General features: G+C 45.7%; 1 protein-coding gene and 1 long non-coding RNA gene across 3 annotated transcripts in view; both read right to left on the reverse strand.

Annotated features, from left to right (window-relative positions):
* LOC133213756 (uncharacterized) overlaps positions 1–17,828 on the reverse strand; it is a 532,499-nt gene that overhangs the window by 180,914 nt on the left and 333,757 nt on the right. The gene's annotated exons all lie outside the window — the stretch shown is intronic.
* Positions 1–17,828, reverse strand: part of SPRED2 (sprouty related EVH1 domain containing 2) — a 66,902-nt gene that overhangs the window by 7,611 nt on the left and 41,463 nt on the right. For both annotated transcript variants that reach the window (XM_061356229.1, XM_061356230.1), the window contains one exon: positions 16,755–16,819. In XM_061356229.1, coding sequence (XP_061212213.1) covers positions 16,755–16,819 — 65 coding nt within the window. The remainder of the gene's footprint in view (positions 1–16,754; positions 16,820–17,828) is intronic.

The raw sequence follows: 17,828 nt of genomic DNA on the forward strand, positions 1-17,828 counted from the left end.
GCAACAGGTTGACAAATGCACTGTGTGCAGGGTTACCTTGCTGACCACTGGCTGGAATAAGCACTGTGACTTTCCAACAAGGTCCCCCATCAAAGCCTCAAACTTCTATAGCAGAAGAAAGAAGGCTCTCTTTTCTCATATATGGTTTGAAGATTGGGAATAAAAGGTAGAAAATACCCCCTCTCCTAAGCAGCAGGTCACCAATGAACCCCACAGGATCCTCCCTTGTGCTGGCGAGCATACTCGTCAGTGAGCTGGAGAGAGAAATGAACAAGACGACACAGTTTTCTGATGAAACTTAAATTACTCAAGGAGTTAAAAAATAAAAGCTGATGCTGAAAACTTGCTTAAGGATGTCATAATGCTGAGAGACTGGATGGTAAAACAAAAACTTCCCCCTGAAGAGCAAAGTGACAGAAACACCTTCATCTGACGTGTACAATGGATGCACTCTGAGCTGCTCAGGAAGAGAGGTCTTGGGATTAAACCAGACAGCCCTGTGACAGTGTCAGCTTGGTGGCTCAGCAACAGATTAAACAAAACCAAGCAGCAGCAATGAAGATGATCATCAAGGCATTGCATGTATCTGCTGAGCTTCCCCCATCTGTCTGTGGTTCTGCCCCTGTGTCAATAAGGGTATTTCCATCACAAGCTCACAGAGGACAGGACAATCAAGAATATGGAATGGCTTCTCAACAGCAGCTAACTAAAGAGCTTAAGTCTCTTCAGTCTGGAAAAGAGATGATCGAACGGACCAAGAAGATGGGAAGAGAAGAAGTTTACTGAATCCCAAGTCCCATGGGCACTTGAATAGGAAGAGTTTATCCTACTGGTATTCTTCAGAAAAGAAGATCACAAAGCATTCACTGGAACAGGCTCACATGAGGTTCAAACACAAGGAGATACTTCTGACAGAGTTCATAGTTAAAACATGGCTCAAGAAACCATATGGAAACCCTCAGAAGAAAGTAAGTGACTGAAGATCAAAGGCATGATGATGCTCAGGCCTTCAGAATTAGGTTCTGTTCTGTCAGTACCACTCCACCGGGACGGAACCTGCACTTGGTGACTGGCAACAATTAGGCATGTTCTCAAAGAACAGGCACTCTCATCTTCAGCCAAGTGCCACTACAAACAAATGACGACAAGAGTTGTTGGTGATGGAAACAAAACAACTTCTGCCCCCCACGACAACAACGGGTCTTGACCGCGATTTTCTACCACCAGCATAGCTGTGAAAATTCTGGGGAGGATGCTGGAGGAGGGAGACATGAGAGGTTTGCTGCAGGTAACACAAATACAACACACTCACCTAGAGGAATACATCTAGAAAGGACGTGGTCACCAGAGCCAGGCTATTTCACTGAAGGAAAAACATCCCAAACAATCGAGCCACCAATCTTGTCAGAGAAACACTGTCTTCCTCTAAAGCCTGTTGAAACTAATCCAGCTCCAGGATTTGTTTCTGAGGGGAAACTACTGAAAACATGCCCAGTAGCCACATAAGAGAAATGAACCCAAAACTAAAGTTGCTGGAACAGGGAATCCGGTAAGAACCTCTGTTTCAACACGCCCTCAAACGCTCAATTAGAGAAGCTTGTGCCGCACGTACTAGAACGTTGTGATTGCTATGGTGGTCATGAAGTCTTGTGGTTTCACTGCTTGGATAACAAAATCATTAATCATGACCATAATAGTGATTCTGTAAAACCCGTGCAACACATTTCCTTTTGCAAGTGAGCTGTACGTATCTGAGTGAGCACACGTACTGCATGTTTCATAGAGCTGCTCTGAGACACAAGACTGGGTTTCTACATACAAATGGCTGTACTATGATAATTTATATATATATAAATATATATATATTAAAAAGTGGCCCTGTTTCCCCTTCTGACTTTCCAAAGTGACTCATTAAATTAAAAACCCATAGTCATTAGTAAAAAAGATTATGTTAATCATTTACTGCAGTTTGCTTCTCATTGAAATGGATTTGTTACACAGGAATGGCTGGCTAATCAGGTGCCTTAAGTAATATTCTGATAAGTATCTATCATAAAAACTGATGAGAAAAAGCAGCCTTCTCCTGCTCCTGAACTGGACAGATCACCTTGCCTCTAATGGCTTTACAGAATAGGCTCACCCCATGTGAAGCAACATCCAAGGGTGACTATGAAAAGAGAAGAGAGATTCATCTCAAAACTGCAAAGCAATAAATCTGCAGCAGCTTGTCAGAAATTGGCTGCCAGAGGGAAATCATGGAGCTCTGTCACTTGTAACTTCCAGAAGTGCTCTCAGCCAGCTTAAGCATTCACAAGCTTGCTGTCAAAAACAATTGTGGGTCAAGCAAGACAAGATGTTTTTTTCCCCCTCTAGGATTTTAATGGCTATGTGAGGTGGAGAGGATAAGGGGGAATAGAAGTATGATGATGTTGAACAAGTAGTTCTGTAAGTAATGATTCCTAAAGGAATTCAAACCCTGTGCCAGCCTGGCCTCTGCAGAGCACAAATGTTCTGCAAGCTGACCTGCTCTTTATTGCCATGCTTCTCTTTGCTCACCTCCCACTGCCATGAAAGCTTCTCACTTCATCACCCGTATCTAATGGGGACTGTTGACACACAGCATGGAAAACACAAAACAATGGTGAAGGCTCACAGTCTCATCTTTACCAAGGCAAAAGCCAAAGCTGCCTGCAGTGGTCCCTGTGTTCACTCTGGGAAACCTGGACAGGTTAAAGAGGAGCCCATCACTATCTCGTCATCTGGAAATACATCTGTGCCATCCCCAGGACAAGACACCAGTTCCCTCACCAATTCACAGCTTGAGGATGAGCCTGGAAAAACGACATCCAGCAAGCTGCATCCTCCCCATGCTGCAGCCTCAACCTCCGGCCAAGACCCATGCGATGAGCTCCCCACAGGCAGCCAGAGCCCTTTGTTTGTGTGCTCTGCCCAGGTGCAATCCCTTGGGATCCCTGGCACAAGCCAGCTCTCCTCTGCTTGGCCCTTTTCATTTGCTGGAATAAAGGAAAACACAGCTGTGCTATCAGTACGGAAAGGAAAATGATAAAGCCAGTGAAACAGTACTGCAGTGAGCAGTGCCGTGCTGAGCGCCAATGTGAAGTTTATCTGCAGAGCCTCCACTGTTTATGAACTTCACAAAGAGGAAGTGTGAGAGTTATTTCGGACACATGGCAAAGCAACTTCCACCCTTCCAAAGAAATGAAGATAAAAGGTAGTCTCCCAGAACTGCCTCAGCTTAATCTTGCCAGAACAAGTCCTTCCTTTCCCCTCTTTATTTGAAAGCCCGAGGAGATACAGCACTTTTGAGTTTCACAGCAAAAATCCTCATTTTTGTCTCAAAACACCTTTTTCTCCCTATTCAAGAAAATGTGTAAAGGAAACAATTGACATTTGCACCCACCTCTACGTGTGCCCCATATACTCAGGGCAGCCCACTTCAAAGAGGGTTTAGATTATCCAAGTATTAAGAAGAGGGTTCAGTGTGAAAAACCTCTTCAGATTTGAGACTCCTGTCTCCTGAGCACAAGCTTTTAATTTGTTATGGCAGGATAAAGCCCTGGAAGAAAATGCTGTTGTCAACTTTCTGTTTGTTTGCTATCACTGAAGACAAGACAGAAATTGTACTGAAGAAAATTGTTTCCATACATGTGTGAAACGTTTTGACGCTCTCATCCACTGAGGACTGCTGGAGCTGAATCTAGTTCTGCTCCCTAGCAGACAGTCTGAAGGAGAAGCTTCATGTTAGATCACATTCCAGCGCAGTTCAAAGACAAATTGGCTGTACACAACTATGACAATAAGCACGGATTCAGATTTCTTTCTCAAACCAGAACAGGACTATAATTTCTCCAACATTTGGACTGCTTCCTAGTCACCACTTACACGAATGCCAATATAAAGCACAGAAATCTAGTTTTACTGCTACCTTCTTTATTTTTAAGCTTTGTGGTTATAGCTTTTAGTGCCAGAAAGATGCTGGTGGCTGTGCTGTCTTAAGTCAGCAAAACTTCAGGAACATTTACAAGGATTCAGTGCACAAGATCATCTCCATTAAGCTTGATGCTAAACCCGATTCTGGCCTCACCACTTAGCCCTGCATGGACCACAGATGTGACTTTAACGATTCACTTCGAGTAGTAAAAAGAATCAGACGCGGTTAAATGATACGGCAAACACTCAGATGTGGTAAGGGGGAACCTCAGTGAGATTTTCCTGTTTCACTACTTGCCAGTCATAAGAGGCGTCAGACATCTCTGCAAAAACAGGCATTTGAAGAGATACAAAGAGAGACGCCTCCAAAGTCAGAGGACTGAAGGCAGACAGTACCCCATTTTGCTTGGGCTCAGCCCAGAACCAGAGGCTGCAAGTGGGTGCACACACCATTTCCTTGCCATACAATACCCGCTGCCTTGCACTGGGCTACAGCACCACTTCAACGGAAGGAAAAGTCTTTGCATCAGGTATTTATAAGGGAAAACCAAAATGCTGTAATGAGAAAAACCCCAAACCACAAGCCCCAGTTACTGGGGCTGCTCCCCAGACAGCACAGCAATCCCACAGTGGTGAGTGGGGTGCCTCTGCCTACACATGAGGCGCTCAAATCTTCATCAATCTCCCTACCAGGACTCCTACATTTCCTTCTTCACTTCTATAACAACTCCTTGCTGTGGCCTGACTAGCTTTCTCCATGCTGATACGAGCTTCACTGATCCAGTGGGACTTTTTTACCTAAACCTGGGAACTATTTAAACTAATTGCTTAAAACCATCGAAGGACAGAGTGAGGCTTTTCCTTTTTGCATAAAGGGCTCCACTAATCTGTTTATGCCTTTGAAATGACATCTTGGTGTGGACTACAGCATTGTTGGGATGATCAGCTGCCCAATATTTGTGTTCGTACAGCTCTGAAGATTAGCAAAGGCTCCCTCCTCTAACGAGTAATATTAGCCACGTTACCACAGCTGTGCTCTGCTAAGGCCATGAGAGACAGCCGCTGAGATCTGTACTGCTGTGGGGAGGTGATGGTCGTGGCTTCTCCCTCCCACCAGTCCCATCACCTACCCTGTGTACATGTTTGGGTGGAGAACCACAGCAATCCAGCCCCAAATCATCTCTGTATCAACTCCCTGGCCCTGGTTGACCACTCATAGAGGTTTGTGCCCTGATGGTGCAGGACGGTCTCCAGGCAAAGCAGGGGATAAAGATGCAGGCTCTGGAAAGAAAGGTGGGTGCCAGCTCCTCTTTAGTCTTGTGTCTTCAACCTGCTTGACATCAGCATGGCTGCAATTAATTTGGAAAGCACTACCTCCTAATTTTAAGGTGTAAACAGAGAACTCGGCACATAAAATGCTGCCGAAAAGCGTTCCTTTTGGAAGATGGGTAGGGATGCTAGGACATAAAGGAGTGAAGCTCAGCCAAGGGTGTTCAACAGTGGACATGGCACAGGGCACGAGCATGCACTGCCGCTGAGCGCAGCTGGGAACAGAAGGATCCACATAACTGACCACTGCATCTCAGCTCCTCTACACAGAAATTACCTGGGGGTAGAAAAGACTGGGGGAAGGGGAGAAAAAAAATGCTAATGAAAATTGGATTAGCTAAACTAAAAGAATCAGAGCACCTAATCCATCACTAATGTCTTTTGTCATGTACAAACTCAACACTTCAGCCTCTGAATTCAGCAGCACTCCTACAATACACCAGGTTACAAACAGAGTGGGGGGGAAAAAGCCCTAATTAAATGCAGACTTCCCACAGCAGACTGATATGATATTTTAAGAAGCCAGTTAGGGGTCATTTATTCACACAGTTATGAGCATCTACATTATTTTAGCTGGAATTCATCACCAAAATAGAACCCAGCAGCTGATGCAAACTTCCAAAATACCCTCTTCACATGCACTGCAAATATGTCAGGCTCTGCTTAAAAATGTGATGGTACTTGCTTACTTCTGCCTTTCCTTCTCCTTTTGCAGGCAGAGCCAGAGCCAGATGAACTGCTTCCTATAATCACTTCTGATTTAATTATCATCAAATATTTGCAAGATACAGGGTCAGCAGACCCCTGGCAAAACACATCAGGCAGGTGAGGGAGGGAAACAGGGCTGCTTAGATGCAGTTGTTTATAACGTGTATCTACACTGGGCAGAGGTCCATTTTGAGCTCCCTAGACTCTTCTGTCCTTCGTCCTTCATCCTCATTTACTACCAAACACATGCCTGGGGGCAGAGGGCTCCAGGTTTTTGTCAGAAGGTTGTGTTTTGGGTGTTTTCTTCTTTCTTTAAAAGGGTAAAAAGCAGAGCCTGCCGCTTTAAAGGAAAATCATTCCTGAAGCCTCATGTAAAAGCACATTTCATTGTTCAGCTTTAACAAACTCCTCCTTTTCCTTTACAAACTCCCCCTAGAAAGAAATCCCAGACGCCGAAACCAACCTTTTGAGAGGATGCAACTAAATTATGGTTAGACTAGCAGAACAACAGTGTATTTCAAGCAGCCTGAACTCCATGCTTTGTTTTTCTTTTCTACCTGTTATATGAGACAAGAGATTCAAACCAGATTTGCCAGTGTTTAGACAGCATGTGGAAATTATAGGCTCCCTCATGAAGAACAGGGCAACGTAGTCATTTGCCCCACAGTTTCAATGCAGCTCCCTTCATACTACTGCCAAGAGGATGCTCCAGGTCGGCACCAGGACCTAAATGCTCACTGCCCTTTAAACTATGCAGAGAGCCTGGAATGATGGGCCTGAGCATGGCTTTGCCTGCTCTCTCCAGCCCCACATCCCTCCAACCAGCACTGCTGGGTTATGTGCCAGGCGGTGAGTCCCTTATCTCAGCCGTGGCGCAGGAAGCTGTCAATCATCGCTCTGTCCCCTGGCCAAGGCTGCCCTTTCCAGCCTTGTTTACACCCTGCATGGAGTCCACTCTGCTGTCACCTTCAGAGGTGGCACCCAGGGCTGGCTGAGACACCCCAAATCCGGCTGGCGTCCCTGGTGCTGCCTCCCATGAGCACCCTGGGACAAAGCGTGCTTGACCACAGCAGCCAGAGAGATCATAGCTTACAAATACAGCTGCTTGCTGAAAGCAACCTCCTTAGGCTGCCTATTGAAACAATGGGAAAGCCACTTGCTGTCTCTCTGAAACTTTAAAGCACTGTGGCTGAAAGAAAGGACTGTATGCTTCAAAGGCTAACTACATTGCGCAGGTTAAAGAAGGAACCTAATGGAAAGCTGTAGTAATATCAACTACGTATTTTCAAGGTAAAAGCATAATATTTGGCCATAACAAACCCCTATCTACATTGCCTTAGCTGTCTGCTGTTTCCTCCTTGTCTTAGTTGAAGGATGGATTTCACAGTAGTGATATGAAAGAGGAGAATGACATAAATGCTAAACCAGGCTCAGCCACAAGTGCAAGAACCACCTTACTTGTACCACTGGCACTAGCATAGCAAAGGCCTGCAGTGAAGCTTGTCTTGCAGAAGGCAGAGTATTCATGGCCAGGGGGCACATGCCACATTTCAGGTGGGATGATGAACATTAGTGGGATAGCAGAGGTTTCCTGCCATCTGTTTAGCCAATCACTCTTATGTTTTCCCTTGAGCCAGCACTTCTGCTTCTCCAGCCCTACAGAGAGCTGGCTTGAGGAGCTAAACCACAGGAAAAGTATTTGCTTTCTTTTATAGGGCTAGGTTTTGGTTCACTTCCCCTGTCTGGCTCAGCACAGGGTCAGCCATGCTGGTGAAAGGGGGACAGCAGGAGCCCCTCTCCATTCTGTTGTCTCTCAGCAGTGCTGAGGCTAAAGACCCATCAGTCAAGTTGCATCCCTCGGTTGTGGCTTCATATACAGCACTAAAATAACCCTAAACCCCCGTTATTGCTCTCCCACACCAGGGAGATGGGCCTCTTGCCTCAAATCAGGTGCCCCTTACATAAGGCTGAAGAAATGCCCAGGGAACCACAGCTGAACAAAAGCAAGGCCAGAGTGAGAAGGCCACAAACCCAGACTGCAAAGCAATGCTGACAAGCCAAGGTGGGCAAAACTGCCGTGCTGCAAACATGGTAAAGAGGAGCTGTACAATCTTGGCTGAGGACAAGGGATCAGAGCTATGCAAGGGAAACAGCAAGGGCCACAGAGGCTGCTTTCGGGGAGGAACAGCAAAGCTCACCTTCTGCAAGGGGTCCCAGGGATGGCTTTGTCAGCAGCCAGCAATTCTGCCTCCACCTCTGGATGCTCACCCCCCTACATCCCCCTTTATCTGGGCTGTTGCTATTGCCTGCGGGGCCGTGTGCTGAATCCAAGCAGTAAAGTGATCCAGGTTAAAAAACAACCCTTTCAAAAAGAAAAATGTAAAAAAAGAAAACCCTCTTCTCCCTCCATTTTACTGTACATTAAGAAAGGGCAATTTCTTCTTGGCTGTGTTTTGTTTCCGACACATTTGTGCCTTAAGCACACAAACGCACTAAAGCATTCAGCTCCAGATGAATTAAAAGGGAACACGCTCATAAACAGCTTCACACTTTAACTCATCACATAGTTTAAGTACATTACTACACAGCCAAATTCTTTTCTTCAGAAGACAAACATGCAGCTAGCTGATTGCAAGTGTGAAACGGTGCTACAATGCACTCGGATCGTGGATTCATCAGCTAGGAACTACAGCTAAGGAGGCAGCAGTCAATTCACCTCTGGCCAAGGAATCCTACCGGCAGGTTTGCTGGTGAGCCTTCTCACCTCCAAGCCTCGGGTGACTGAGAATCACAAGAAGACAGGCTTTCAGTAATCTGAAGATTACTTAAATGAATGCAAGTCTGGTTATACGTAACATATAGAGCATGTTATGCATAGAATCAAAAAGAGCACTCTAAAGTACGCCACCACATCATTTAAGCACAGGGAAAAGGGGAAAATGTGTGTTATAAAGCAAGAAAGAAACCCCAAAAGACAGAAATCTCCTTTGAACTGCTGGGACCAACTGAACAGAACTCAATACTGGTGCACAAATTACACCACTTACAAGTTCTGGCAAGATACGACTATAAGGAAACTTCCATCACAGCAAAAGATCAAGTTTCAGTTTCCTGCAGGATATATCCCAATCCCAGCGCAGGACCAACTGTGTTTGTATGTGGGAATGACACAGAGCCAGAAAATACACTACAAAAACGGTCTTGAGAGGAAGAATTGTGACAAGAGAGATTGCTTACCCTCAGCAAAGTAGCTCAACACATCCAAGTGGCTGCTATAATTAGCTATGTAAAAACTACACAACAGCGAGGCTTGGAATATCCAACAGGAATACAGATAACTTTCTGCTTAGTAATTTGTTACTGAACAAGAGATGCTCCTTGTCTTGTCTTCATACAGACACCCCGCAGGCCCCAGGCTCTCAGAAGGCTTGCAGGAAAGGGCTGCTTCCCATAGTTGGGCTGCCGGCATGAAAAAAAGACATTAGAAAAATCCCATCCTTTCTTTGGGGTCTGGTTTTGTGACAGCAAATCCCTTTCTGCCTCCTCCACAAAGTGCATGCGGGTGCCTGTGACTGACCACAGTTCCGACCGCGCTCCCATCATCTCCCCGCTGGCAAGGCTGCGGCTGCCAGACCCTCGGGAAGCGCTGCAGTGCTGGTGGGGTGATCCCGTCCTTGCCAGGGACTGGGGAGGTTGAGGGCTGTGTGTGGTGGAACAACCAGACCGGTGATTTGGTTTAAAAAAGGAAGAAATCAGAAGAAGGTTTTACTGTTTGAAAGCCCGAGAGTGAAACGGTGCCAAAGCAACTGAAGCTCAGTGCTTTTGGGAGTTGTGTTAAACTGCGTATTCCTGATCTGCAGCAAGAAAGGCCTGCTTTGCCCACCAGAGACTGACCCAAAAGCAAAAGAATAGCATGATAAGTACAATAAAGCAATACATAAATCGTGCAAGACCTCTACTTCCCAATCCTTTCTTTTAAAGAAAGCAAATAAAGCTTCACATCTACCCCATGGTTCTCTCCATGGGGGTCCCTCTCAGTTCCCCATAGCTCATTTCAGTTACCACTCATGACTCTGTTATATACACAAGAATAAACAGATTTCACGTTTTGGGTACCTCCACACCACAGTAATTTTTGTATTTCCTCCTGTCCAGACACCAGGCTGTGACTGAGCAAGGATAATCAATCCATATGCTGAAGCAGAGAGTAATTGCCCCTGCAGTTTTGAAGGACTTAAAAGAGCAGCTGCCATTCCAGACGACAGCAGCGACACCTCCGTCTCAGTGACAGTCGTACTGCATCCTCAGCAAGCACTGCTTGCTTGTATTGGTGGAAAGAGTAGGAAAATAAATGGGTTCATTTCCAAATCACTCAAAAGAAACAGGAGTTCCTGAAGGAAAGGGGGAAGCACAACACTATATAACAAACCTGACAGCCCAAGAAAACTTTCCTGACTTTCCCTACTAGCAAAATCTCTTTGAGCACTGCCATACCCATTGAGTGACACAAATTTGTCATGGGCAAAGTTAACCTAAGAAAGGCAGGGGAAAAAAAAGGAATAAAAAGAAGCTAGCCTTAAAATAGCTGGATGTTCAGGACCTTTCCACTATTTTAGTGGCACCTCTCCTGACCCCTGGTGTAAAAGCAGGAAGAATTCCACTGAGAAGCCGATACACCCTGGTGTTAATGGGAGGAAGGAAAAAAATCAAACTACAGATAAAGCAATGACTTCAGACTCCGGAACTACCTTGGTCTGCTGGAGCAAATCAAGGCAGATTTCACAGCTCTGAAGCGTGAAGAGCGAAAGCCATGTTCAGGCAGGATGAGCCACTGCTCCGTTGGTGTCTCACTGACTGCTCAAGTGTAGGGCAGGGATGCCCAGAGCACTGTATATGACTTGAAAGACTCAACTATAAGGAAATATGAATAAATCTTAGTCCAGTTCATTGCTCAAAGCCAGGAAGGGTTCTTTTTTCCCCTTTTTCAGAGGGAGGATTTGAGCCTGCTGGTTTCTGTGTGTGGATCTCTCCCTTCTTGGCAAGTACGTTTTTTTCTCTTTTAAAATCTGAATTAGAATAGCTGTGGTTTCCAATGCAAGCCCCAAATCCAGACATCAGAGGATGTGGCTAGCAGCAATGAACCCTTCAGCTGTACATGCAGAGCACAGCTGGCTGTTGAGCAGGAAGAACAACATCAGTAAGGCCATCCAGTCCTATCACTGTGACAATCCCCTAATCGCTTAGCTCTGCCTCAGAGAGCAAACAAGGTGGATTTCCTCACGGTGACAACCTACGCACCGCACCCCACCACCCCCATCCGGAGCGCTGCTCCTCCAAAAGGCATTTTCCCTCCCTGTTGTTCTACTTTAGCCTTAAGATAAAGGAAATTACAGGCTCTTGTGGCTCCTCAATTCCCGAACGCAACTCGTGAAAGAAATAAATCTTACAACTCAGTGCTTCTCTGCTCTCTGCAACATCGTTTTCCATGGGACAAGAGACTCTCCAGCATCACACAGAACTTACGAGTATATTCCAAAGTAACTGGACTGGGTTTCTACATGTCTACTTTAAAGATGTGCAGTCGTTCTTTAAAAGAACCATCTGAACGTGAAACGATGAAGCCAGCAAGAAAAATTAGATTTCGTGTTTATCTAACTAACATAAATCTTATAAATTTTAATAGTGAGGCTGCAACACACTTGAGGCCCACATGGGAGATGAAAGTAGGGAAAAGGTTTCAAGGAAAGGCAGCAGGGAGGGATCTGGTTTTTTAATTAGGAAACCAGAAGAGATGCGAGGAGGACTGTAACGTTAACATCTGCCACAATTCGCACCACTACAGCACAGAATGGGTGATTGTGTCTGTCTCTTAAACGACTGTCAGCAGCGGCCAAGCCACATGACACCCTTGAGCATAGGAGTGCACGTTCATGCTGAGAAAAAGGAACAAAGGGTGCAGGATCTCTCCAAACATGAAGCTTTGTGGTGAAAATGTGAGTTTCAAGACTACTTCTGCAAGCCCAAGAAGATAGGCAGTGGTGGCAGCAAGATGTGTCCACATAACCTTTGTGAAGTAGGATAATGCTTCATAGGATCAGAGAATGATTTGGGTTGGAAGGGACCTTAAAGCTCATCCAGTTCCAACCCCCTGCCATGGGCAGGGACACCTTCCACTAGAGCAGGTTGCTCCAAGCCCCATCCAACCTGGCCTTGAGCACTGCCAGGGATGTTGCAGCCACAGCTTCTCTGGGCAGTGTGTTCTGTTCTTTAGCCAGGAGCTGGCATGAGAAACAACAGACTGAGCCTAGCTGTGTAAAAATGCAACCCTGCAGCTCAAGTCATGCACCTCTAGGTCACGCTTGCTCTACCTGCAAAACTCTGCAAGTCTCATGCTGAACAAAGCCTAGGATTTTTCAACGATTATTACTGATGACATGAAACAGCTCTGATTGAAACATGCACATCAAATGAAGCAGGGTTGAGTTTTTCCCCTTACACTTCCACTAAGCCAGAAGGGGACTGCAGTTTTTAGGCTCACAAATCAGAACTGACATGGGAGCTGCTGCTCCTCCTGCCAGTGGGTGTCTTTTCTTTAGCACTAAAGCAGGCACAGGGCTGTGGATGTATCTGAAAAACATATGAGCAGTGTTTCACTTAACTGGTCATAAGGTTTCGGAACAAACACCTCTGCTTTTTCAGATGGGCTGCTAAAAGAGACCATTTCAGGCACTCTGCAGACTCTGGAAGACATTGACCTTTCTTTCCTTGGATTCAATTCACATTTTTCACTTCATGATCATGTGGGATTATTATCTGTAATTGATACTAAAAGTGTAGATTAAGACAAAAATCTGCCCAATAACTCAATTATACGGCAAATTCTGTGGCAGAGGAACTACAGAATATATTCAGTCCTTAAATATTAGCTCTGAAGTGGATGTTAATTAAAGAAGGCTGAAGATGCAGGCTGGATGGATGAAGACAAACAGAACAATCTCAGCCCGTTTCAATGACAATGTTTCCCCCAATGGAGACAGAACGGATGGCTAGTCTTACTCAGATTGCATCTCTTGAGAGGACGATTTATAATGTACAAGACAGGAGAAATTTATTTGCTAACATATGGAAAACATTTATGGGCTCTACTGAGGATCTGGAATTAAAGAAACACAACTACATATTGTTAAAAGTTCTAAGTGGGGAGTTCATTTTAGAAATAGGCATTTTTCCCCTGAAGCCACTGACATTTAGTTCTATATACTCTTGCCTTCTGCACTGTCAGGTATGAGTTCCAGAACAGGGGGTTATAGTTATATTGATTTGTCTAACTGCTGTAGGTGTAATCCACAGAAGAGTTATTAGATGGAAAAGCCTTGTTTTTAAAGATATAACCCCCTTGTTAGAATGATGGCTGGGGAGCATGTGCCATAGGAATGGAGCAAGGTACTGCGGCTCAAGTTATTGTCTTAGCACTGCAAGTTACAGTGATGGGAAGGGATGAGGCCACCAATACCAGTGATGCTTCCCAAACAAATGATCATGCAGCCACAGCTATGGATAATTCACCCCCTGAAATACAAAAGAAACCACTTTCTGGCATAAGAAAATGATCCGCCATCAAGTCACACAAGATCATAGCCTGAAGGAGAGCTCTACCTCTGGGGCAAACCTTCTCTTCCCCATGAAAGTAACTTGCTGGATGCCTGGAAGGGTTGCGTGCTGGCTAATGAATAAACGAAATGGATTATCATAGAATAGTTAGGGTTGGAAAGGACCTTAAGATCATCCAGTTCCAACCCCCTGCCATGGTCAGGGACACCTCACACTAAACCATGTCCCCCAAGGCTCTGTCCAACCTGGCCTTGAATACCGCCAGGGATGAAGCATTCATAACAATGATGTATGAGTTACACACACAAAAATACACACAGAGTTGTACTGAATCTAACAGGATCAGGAACAGTACAAAAGCCCCGTGTCAACCAATATCCAACAGCCATACCAGGGTCAGTGGTGGTTGTTTTAATGCTGGTACCATTACAGTGGTGCAAACATCAGTGTCGATGTGCCAGCTAAAGTTGGGGTGGCCATCTGCAAAACACCATAAGAAAGGTGAAGGTTTGGGCTGCTGGGGTTGAAGGGATTGAAACATCTTCAAGGAGAGGCAGGACCTCAGGCCAAATGCTTGAGGCAGCAGCGACGGCTGGGATTTTCAGAGACGGGTAAATGACTGATTAAATGACTCAATCATGCAGATGCTTCTGCAAATTCTGCCGCACACAGTTAAGCGTATTCATGCATGTGTGGGAGAGGGGGAGGGCTGTGAAGATTTTAATAACTACCTTAGGAAATAAAAAAAGAACAAATCTCCTTTCTCTTTAAACCGGAGCAAAAGACCTCCAAACGCGAACAATCCCCTGCTGGGGCTGGGGAAAAGAGTTTACAGGCACGTTGTAAAGAAGTTTTGTGTGCACGGGTGACCAAATGGACTGCAAGACACAAGTCAAAGATGTGCAAGGACAGAATGAAACAGAAGGGTAAAAATAAAATCTATCACAGCCCTATCGATTTCTTCCAGCCTAAAACCCCTCCACGCTTCAGTATGTTATTTCTGGCTTAGGCAGACTTCATACTCCATCATCTCCCACCAGATACATGGGAAGTTGAGAGATTCAAAGAGCTTAAGGACTGCAGGGAAAGGAGCGACTTCATGCTGGGAAAGCAAAGAAGAAATACTGGGGAAAAGGATAAAGCCTTATTTTTGGAGCCCGACAACACACCCACCCTGATGTGACAGCTTGACCAACAGCACCACTCGAGCTACTGCCATCAAAGTCCCTCTCATGCTCTGGAGATCAAGCAACACACAGAGAGATCTGCCAAGCAGGACACAACTTGAGGTGTGAATGTCCCCCTGCATCCCAGCAAGGTGCCAACTGCAGCCAAGTCTTCCCTCCTTCGTAATGCTGTCAAGTAGCTTGTTCCTCCTTCTCCACCAAGCACCCTACCCATAAATATTTGCACAGCAGGGAGTTATCTGTCACCTCCCCAGGGTCAAGTAGGGGGGAAAAACCTCTCATAGTTTCAGCTCTTCACTTTGAATGCAGGAGTTAGAGTGATGCAGCTGGAGCTCCATTCATCCAACTTACCCAATGTAAAGCAACACCTCTTTAAAGGAAACAACTTCTTCCTCCTGGTAAAAGGCATCCTATGAGTTTAGAAATCAACACTCAGACACAAGACTGAGCTTGTGGAGAAATTCAGGAGCACTCCCAGGTCCCTAAACATCAGTGGCTGAATTTTAGCAAAAATACATTTTCCTATTTCCACAGGCTACTTTTCACTCCTTCAACACTGAGTAATTCCATGCCTAACCCAGCGAAAGCTGGCACACACACCACACACCCCTCCCTCCCAAGGCACATTTTGATGACAGGCCCCTATGTGACCAGCACAGAAGACTTGCACACACTTTCAGCATGATAATCCATCCCCAGCAGAGAATCTGGGGACTAAGCAGCACAAACTGGTAAACTGCTCCGGCTCCAGCGGTGCCTCCCCGATCCGCCCTATCCCAGTGTCTATAAATCACTTCTGGCAGGTAGTTGGGAAGCAGCTGCTAATGATAGTTCTGCTGTGGAGTGCAGGAAGTCACCTTTTAACCCTGCCTGCTGTTGTTTGTCTCCCAGAGCCGTGACAAAAGGACAGATGCAGACAACATGCTAGCCCTCCGGAGGAACTGGTCAAAGCACGGCAGGGAACCTGCCCTGGTCCCGTACAGGCAAAAACATCCCCCTCAGAAACACCTTTCAACTGCAGTGATTCCCAGTGCCCATCTTCAAACAGCTTCATGCCTGCCTCAGTTTTCCCACACTTAGAGACGCAAGGAAGTATCCCAAAGATGACTTTGAGTTTGCTGCTGTTGCGCTGAGGACATCCCACCTTCTGTCCTCCTGCCACCCAGTCCCCAACTGCACCAGTGGACTAGGAGAGCGTTTATAATATAACTAATGCCAGACGTATGTGGGGTTGAGATCAGATCCATGCAAACAGATGCAGTAAGACAAAGTCCTCATTGCGAGTGCCTTGTTTTCAAGCCCATGGAATATCTGTGACCAGATTATCATTTCATCTGACTTTGGTTTGTTCTCTCCCTCCTATTAAAGTGTGCAAGTGTAGAGGGGACCAGCTGCTTCTGTTTCAGGAAAGCTCCAAAGTACATTTTAGTCGTTACCACAACTCACTCCTATTTAAGTCACCACTGGTTAGTAAATGGCATGCTGCTGTGCCTTCCTCTAGCTGAAAACCACTTGTTTCACCTATTATGAGACGTAGAAAGCTGAAACACCTTTAAAGTTGGCTTTAGGTAACAACTGCAATGCAACATCTTACTTCCCTGAGCACGTACTTGAGTAGAAGCCACCTACTTCATTTTGTGAGAAGCTTCTCGAGGACAGAGAGAGAGAGGTACTAAGAGCTGTGCACAACACTCAGATTCACCCACAGGGAATTTGTGCTTATTTCCTCACTTCTACCCCAGACAACATCTGCCCTGCTGTGCTTTTCACGTGGCAACGGGAGGCCAACAGAAACCCAATGCTCTACATTGTGTAGAGGACATACTTCCATCAAAGAAAACATACCCACTGGCCAAGCACGATGACTGCTGGAAGCCAACCTTTGAGGCACAGAAAGAAAAACCCTTTCCAACTTGACCATGTAAAGTAGAGCATGAAGGAGAACGACCTCAGGTGACGTGTACTTACAGTGAAGACATCATCATCGCCGACCTCAGCCTCATTGTGAAGCGTTGATGAGGACGTCGTAGACCCTAGAAAAACAACAGGTTTTGAACTCAGTATTTCTATATGACTTCAGGGGCTTTTTATAATCAGGCTGGTAAACGTTTGGATGCTCACAAGTTTGTATGCTGCGGATGTGCAAAAGAGTGGCTCAAACTGAGGAAGAAAAACCCATCTGGGTTGGAAAGGTAAAATCTGAAAGCGTTTCTCGACATGCAACTGCATGGCTGCCGATGCTAATTAGCTATGTTATAAATAGCAGTTACCATTTCCAATTACAGAAGACTTTCGTTTCTGAAGAATGGTAAAGCTATGCGCTAATCAGTGCTCGAGACTGATCCTCAGCTGTCAGGAGCCCTACACGAGTTATTCTTCACATATGCCCTAAATCTGGGGGGGAAATGACTTTTTATTTGAAACAATAAACCTCACTGTGACAATGAAGGGGTTTTCCTCCTTCTTCTCATTTCAGAAGTTGTTATATTGTAAAGGTCTTCTCTGTCATTACCTATTTCCCAGAGAATCACCTCGCCCCACATCAGCCAAGAATTTGAAAGGAGCCGAAATGTGTAAAACCATGAACAGGAGGAAAATACTTGGGTGCAGTTCCCATTCATTACACAGAAAGCATCTGGAAAAGTGGGGAAGGATATTGAAAAGCCTTCCTCCAACCTCTTTCCTCACCCCATGAGTGTCCCCCTCTGGAGCTGCCCAAGCATTTGGTCAGCTCCCACATAGCAAAAGTGCAGCAGGGAGAGTGCAACACACCATTGCTGAACTTAGCAGGAAATTTATACTGGGGGTAAACAGAGGTGATCCCTCTTCTTACCCCCCAAGGATCCTGGTCCCCATTCCTGGTTGGCTTCACCCCCTACGGGGCTGCCAAGTAGAGTGGGTGCAGAAGATGCTCTGATGGGGGGAAGAAACCCCCAAGTCAAAGGCCCTTTTTAGTGTAAGCCCACTGTTACACTGAATTCAGGCCACATCACATCCCCAACTGAATCAGTTGAACAGTTTGTACCACCTTCATTCTGGAAT

The sequence above is a fragment of the Neopsephotus bourkii genome, unplaced genomic scaffold, assembly GCF_033783945.1.
Source record: "Neopsephotus bourkii isolate Nb327-2 ecotype Australia unplaced genomic scaffold, CSIRO-AGI_Nbou_v1 NB_845, whole genome shotgun sequence".
NCBI lineage: Eukaryota > Metazoa > Chordata > Aves > Psittaciformes > Psittacidae > Neopsephotus > Neopsephotus bourkii.